The 6,319-nt window shown below is 43.5% G+C and overlaps 1 protein-coding gene across 2 annotated transcripts; it reads right to left on the bottom strand.

Moving 5' to 3' along the window:
* Positions 1–436: 436 nt before the first annotated feature.
* LOC122368561 (adenine phosphoribosyltransferase-like) lies at positions 437–6,319 on the bottom strand. Of its 2 annotated transcripts, none has more exons than XM_043342586.1 (5): positions 6,152–6,319; positions 3,367–3,479; positions 2,725–2,962; positions 2,508–2,586; positions 437–1,119 (listed from the first exon to the last, which is right to left on the bottom strand). In XM_043342586.1, the coding sequence occupies exons 1-5, from the start codon at positions 6,155–6,157 to the stop codon at positions 983–985; spliced, it is 573 nt and encodes a 190-aa protein (XP_043198521.1). In that variant the 5' UTR covers positions 6,158–6,319; the 3' UTR covers positions 437–982. The 2 variants fall into 2 exon arrangements, with proteins under 2 accessions (XP_043198521.1, XP_043198522.1); XM_043342587.1 differs by having other exon boundaries at positions 6,088–6,153.

Raw genomic sequence — 6,319 nt, 5'->3', positions numbered from 1 at the left:
TTATCAAAAGATAGAGTAGCCGCATTTTTTCATGCACAGTGTTAGCCTTTCGAGTTTCGACCCCGCAGTGAAGACCACCGACTGACCACAGGCTGGCTGGCTGACCGTTCACAGTCTAAGGGTTCTTTCATCCATGGTCTAAGTTCAGCGGTGGCGCCACCTGCAGCGGCACTGAGCGCAGGGCCGTGGCGCTGTCGGCCATCACCCGCCACAAGCGAGTCTTCCCCGGTGGTAAAAGGACCCGATGTCTACGCGTAAAGTAGAGCGAGCCTTTATTCATAGTTTGGACTCAAAACAGCGATCACCCCATAGGAGAGAGTCAACCGAGTATTTCGACGGACAAGACTTGCGGCAACAACAAATCCTCCGGGAGCGAATGGTTTTCTACGCTCATCAGTAAACATGTTCCTTAGTCCTTACGCAGGCAAAAACTGGCTTGGCATACTCGTTCATGCTATGTATTGTACCCAGGCTCACTTCAAAATACAATACCAAACGTATCAAACGAACAGGTATACAAGTACATCAAACAAACGGGTGTATAAAATTCAAGGCATTTGTGTGGAATGCATCGATCAGTGGAAGAATTCGCCCCTAGCGATTGGAAATGTCAGTATTGCACTCGCTGTGCATAAAGCACCTTCAGTCATTACAAACAATGCAATAATGCGTTAGCACTTCGTAGATCATGGCAGTGCACCTAAAAACCCTTGACGTATGGCACTGTTGCTACCGACATTATACCATTGGCCGTAATGCTACGAACAGCGACACTGTCGTCTCTACGAGCCCAAAACATGAGCAAATCACATCATTCCCAGACCGCACCCGTCAAAATATCGCCCCATCGCACCCCGCAGGGGTCCATCTCGGATATCCCTGGCTCGATCCCTGCGGTCAGTCCTCGTCAGCCACCCACCAAGGCCCATAGGGCTCTGGCAAAACCTAGGACACCTCTGCCACCGTCTCTCAGAGCCTGGGATCAGAACTCGAGCAGTGCAGTGACGGGCGCCGGCACCTTCTGCCGTCCACCTAGCTCGGCCAGTTCAATGATGACCAGGCAGCCGAGAACCGTGCCGCCGGCCTCGGAGACCAGCCGGCAGGCTGCCGACATGGTGCCTGAGAAGGGGGGGGAGGTGATCAGAACCGATGGAGAGCGGACAAGACATAGTGCAGAGGAATCGCAGAGTCGGTAATAACTAGAACCGCACTATGTGACGATACATACTGTAGTGAGCATGTCATGCCAAGAACTGAATGTCGGCTTATTTGAACGCTACTTTATGGCGAATTCACCAGGTAAGACAAAGGAAATTGATGAGCATAATTTCATTTGATAAGACACTTAGCACCACTACTTACCCTGATACAGGTCCTCACTTGACATGGATCACGATTCCAAAGTATGCTACGATGCATTGGCAACTTAAAAAAGGCAATGAATAGTCATTTGTATTCAACCAAGAAGGAATGACTTATTGAGAAAAAAACGTCGCCATTCATTAGTCACACGGAAATATTTTAAACTTTTGAAGAACCAGGAATGGGAAAAGAAAGGAACAACGGACAACTGCCTGACCCTTCTCACTGCTAATCCGATAAGTTTATGTGTACGTCTACTCGTTGCATTCCACACGCACATGTGTATAGTGCCAGTGAATATTGAATATTCTATAATCGGATGTTCCTCTGTAGGATGTTGGTCTGCTCTGTGATATTGATTGCGGCGATTGGGTGCAAAACGGCCATGGACTTTTGAGATCAAAGTTCATAATCATTGGACATCTTTATCATTTATGCCTAATTACCGAACCCATATCATTCCATAACTCTCCCTATTCATACCCAGTTGCATTCCACAACTCCCTTCAGTCTCCTCAGTCCGTTCTATGATTTCATACCTAGCTACCGGCTACCGCGCCCCATTCCACTTCCAGATGCCGCCCCCGCCCGCGCGGGCCGCACCATGTGAAGCTGGCGCCGCCAGAACATAAATAGTGGACCGGTTAGCGGACAGTAAGAGCCGCTTTACAGCCACCGTCACCCAGCGGGAGACGTATGAAATAACTGCCGACACAGACACCCGCGCTTGGCTGGCCGACGGTCGTGCTACCGCACAAACTCGATCATTATAGACGGCCGGACCGTATGAAAATGCGGACTAAATCACGTCGGCGCCTCTCTGACCAGCGGCAGCGGCCCTCGTTTGGACGTAATTAGAACATTATTGGCCCATATTGAGGGACTAATGACACCCATAACCTCAGAACTAGCACTAATGATCTATTATTTCGATAAAATTACAACCGAGAAAATGACAGAATGATATCCATTGGAGCAGCCTTGAGGGAAAGGTCATCAGGAGGGTACATTGAAACTCATTCAACACCTCAGGTCAGACCAGCTCAGCTCAGCTCAGCTCAAATCAGGTCAGGCCAGGTCAGGTCTGAGGTTACAGGTCGGATCAGGTCGACAGGCCAGAGTCACCACCAAATGACTTCACCTACCTCCGGTCGCCAGCAGGTCGTCAACAATTAGCACGTTCTGGCCTTTGCTGATGCGCCCATCCTGCATCTCAAAGGTGTCCTGTAGCCAGACACAGAAGATACGTCAGTCAAACATCGCACCTGTTAGTGAGCAAAAGCTGTAAAAGCTCGTTGGGGTCTAGCAAACCAAATATTCACGAACGATCAGCAACAGTCACTCTCCCTCGCGGTACCGTACCTGTCCGTACTCCAGCTGGTACTGGACGCTGCGCACGGCGCCCGGCAGTTTGCCCCGTTTGCGGACGGGTACCAGGGGTACGCCGAGCTCCAGCGCTATCAGCGGCCCGAACAGGAACCCGCGCGCGTCCAGAGCCACCACCGCGTCCGGGCGCGGACTCAGCTGGCGCGCGTGCGCCACTAGCACGTCCCGCAGCGCCGCGAACGCCGCCGGCTGCAGCAGCGCGCCGAATATGTCCCTGAATGGGGGCAGGCAAATGGGTTATGCATTACCATGGATGAAGTATTCCTAATGGGAATACCTACCTAATGAAAGGAATACCTAATCCATGGCATTACCTATCATATTCATAACTTAGCGAATGTTAAACAAAGCAAAAACAATGCAATGTTTGAAAATAAATATGTCTAAAAGCAAGTCCAAATGAGAGGTCAGGGCCAGCAATACAAATGGACAAAAACTACATCCATTACTTTACATTACATCCAAATCTGATCATCGATAACATATTCTATCTGTTTCAGGATATTGGCCATAAAACATCATTAGCAAGCAATTATCTAGGTAAACCATATGGCATACCTACACAAATTCTAGTTTCAGAGTAGGTAACAAAAATTGTTAAAAAGAATTACAACTTACCTGAAGATAACACCTTTCTTTGGAAAGTCAGGATGAGAGGTAATGGCAGCCTTCACAATGTTGATCTTTTCCTCAAGATTGGCAGGCATGTTTGAGTGCCTACTCTGATGATTCTGCAGTTGGGAGAAGGTAAAACATTAATTTGGTGTAAGGGAGTGCTGGATGTGTTAACTGTTAAGAAAAAAATATGCCTCCTTTCAAATTTATTGCATTTGATGATCAAACAACTTAATATCAAGCATAGTTAATAAGCATCAAGTGTGCCAAAATAATTATTCCATTTAGGAGAAAGTGTTTTTGTCACCTATGGCAATATACAATTATCTACCTGAATTTGCCCATAAATATTTGCCTGGCCAAATATTTGTCTTTACTTCCTATTATTGATGTCTATTGAATGACAAAACCTGAACTCATTGTCCATCCTATGATCTCACCAATTCTACTTCTTTTTATCATGTGTCTTAGGCAAATTTAAATGGTTAGGTACCATGGAAATCTGTAAGCTTGGTAAATGTGTTAAGTACGGTGAGGATAAAACATAATGTCCTAACCTTACCTTCTTAACTACAACCTTAAACCTACCAACCTACAACTTAGATCAGTATAAACATGAATGAAAACATACGCACAAACCCAGAAACAGGATGACACCAAATTGCAAATTACTTGGTTTTATTTTCCTTATTATCACACAGATTTACTCGTTGGTTCCTCAGTAATAATGCTCTTCAAATTAACATATGTGTAATTATTATAAGCCAATTATATGGGCTACTTTTCGTTTTTGGTTCTAAAAGGTCAGCTGAAGAAAGTGGTCAAAATACCATAGTGTTGTGGTGGCAAACTGGTTTTACCTAGTTCTCTATATACCGTGGATGACACAAGATAGGTGATAAAAACATATGCCTTTTTAAGAAAAATTTCAAGTCAGCATACCATCTATAATATCACAAGGCAAAATAGGTATACTCTGTTCCGTTTCAAGTTTGCAGCCGAAGTGCCCTGCTGAAAGCAGTGCGTGATTTCTGTATATACAGCTCTTACATTTTAAAGGGACTATCCCACCTTTAACATGGGGTTTGAGTTGAGATAGCCAAGTTTGCGGCGAGGTTCAGAAACCACTATCTATCTAGGTTGCAACCCCCGCGGCCTCTTGGTGTTGAAGAAATTCGTTACCTTCATTTGAAAATGGGCCTTGCGCAAGGCCCTATCTTCAACATGGAGTGGCTGTTAGTGTGACGTCACCTCGTTTAATCATTCTGATTTAAATGGGTTTGTTCATTGAAAAATCGCTTAAAACTTGATCTGAACTTTGTTGTGGTGCCTACAGAGTAAAAAGAATCAGCTTTATGACAGTAATGTGGCCTGGGGAAGGAGGTAATTTTGGGCTGTGCCATCACATATTTGAAAGTTTGTGTTTGGAATACGGGAAGCCTAAGATGTTTAGTGAAAATAAATGCCAGAACCGTGTTCCTGGTCATCCAATCTATAACGTCGGGCAAAATTTAACTGGTTTTAACAACATTTTAGAAGGTGGGATAGTTCCTTTAAGATGCAAATTCTTGAGCGGAGGTCCAGAGGAGCGATCTGCCGAAGAAACTCCGACTGCAAGCTTGATATGGAACAGACTATAATTATGATAATTTTGAAAAATGTTGATGTAGGTATCATGAAAGACACTAAACAAATTTCATGTTAAAGGAAATAGTTCACTTTTTAACATGGGTTTTGAACTGGAATAGCAGTTCCGTAGCTTGGGCTGAGACGAGCATAAATCAGGAGCTTTTACAGCCCAACGATCACCCTAGGCAAAGATATTCTATTTTTCGTCCCGAAAAAGGTGTCTTGCGTTGAGGATGTGTGCCTTGCATATATTTCCATCCAGTATGAAAAGAGCATGGGTCCCGAAAATTCTTCAGAAACTAGAGAAATTATCTACGAGAACTCTAGAGAAATTCTCGTACTGATCAATTAGGACATTCAGGGGAACATTATCAGATCGAGCAGATCGCCCAAATGCCGGTGGCTGCGATAATTTCTCTGTTTCTGAAGAATTTTCGGGACCCATGCACTTTTCATACTGGATCGCGTGTGCCTTACAGAAACTGAAAAGTTCTTCCTATATCAAAATATAGAAAAAAAAAAATCTTTTGTTATAAAAAGGTTTTATTTTCTTTGCTGATTATTTTGAACATAAAAAATAATAAATCGTTGCAAAAAAAATAATTTCGTGAAAGTGAACTATTTCCTTTAATAGGTAGGGACCTAGGTACCTATTCTAAATTTGTAGGTATTTATTTTTCAGAGATCTAAATAAGAACTAAAATTTATCCAGCAACTACCATATAGGGCCAATATTCACAATTCAAAATTAAAATAAACCATGAGGTAAATCAATAGTTGTGTTTTCATAGGATTTTTGAGGAGGCTCTAGCTTCTAGCTCATTTGTTTTGTGATAATTGCGATGCAGTGATCTTTGTATATTTAAAGGGGAAAATTTAGTAAATTTTAAGCACCATTGGCATCTTTTGCAACACAACGGGCGGAGCTATAAGCTAGCAACAATCCCTATGTAAACGGGGCCTGATTCAGACTGTAATGTTCCCAGCTTCAACGAAGAATGTCCGAATCGAAAAATGCATTTTAAACCCAGATATTTAAATCTTGAGCATGCCATTCCATAGAAAAGTATTCAGGACAACAAAAAATCTTTATACTTCAGTTTTCTAGGCTTAAATCGCTTAACATAACAAAAAAGAGGCCTAAACCCATATCACTCACCAGCATACCAATCTCACTCCACACCTCCCCACCCCTTCAATAATTTTCTGTTCAAATCTTTCAGCTAGTTCTCGGACATTCCCGGCTGAAAGTGAATTAGTAACAAATTGCTAGGCAACATCTATAACAAATGCAGCATACACGCAGCACATAACATTCACAAGCAGT

This window comes from Amphibalanus amphitrite, unplaced genomic scaffold (assembly GCF_019059575.1).
Source record: "Amphibalanus amphitrite isolate SeventyFive unplaced genomic scaffold, NRLGWU_Aamphi_draft 000957F_arrow, whole genome shotgun sequence".
Lineage (NCBI taxonomy): Eukaryota > Metazoa > Arthropoda > Thecostraca > Balanomorpha > Balanidae > Amphibalanus > Amphibalanus amphitrite.
Note: the sequence above shows the minus strand (reverse complement) of the source record. Positions and strands in the feature narration are given on the sequence as shown.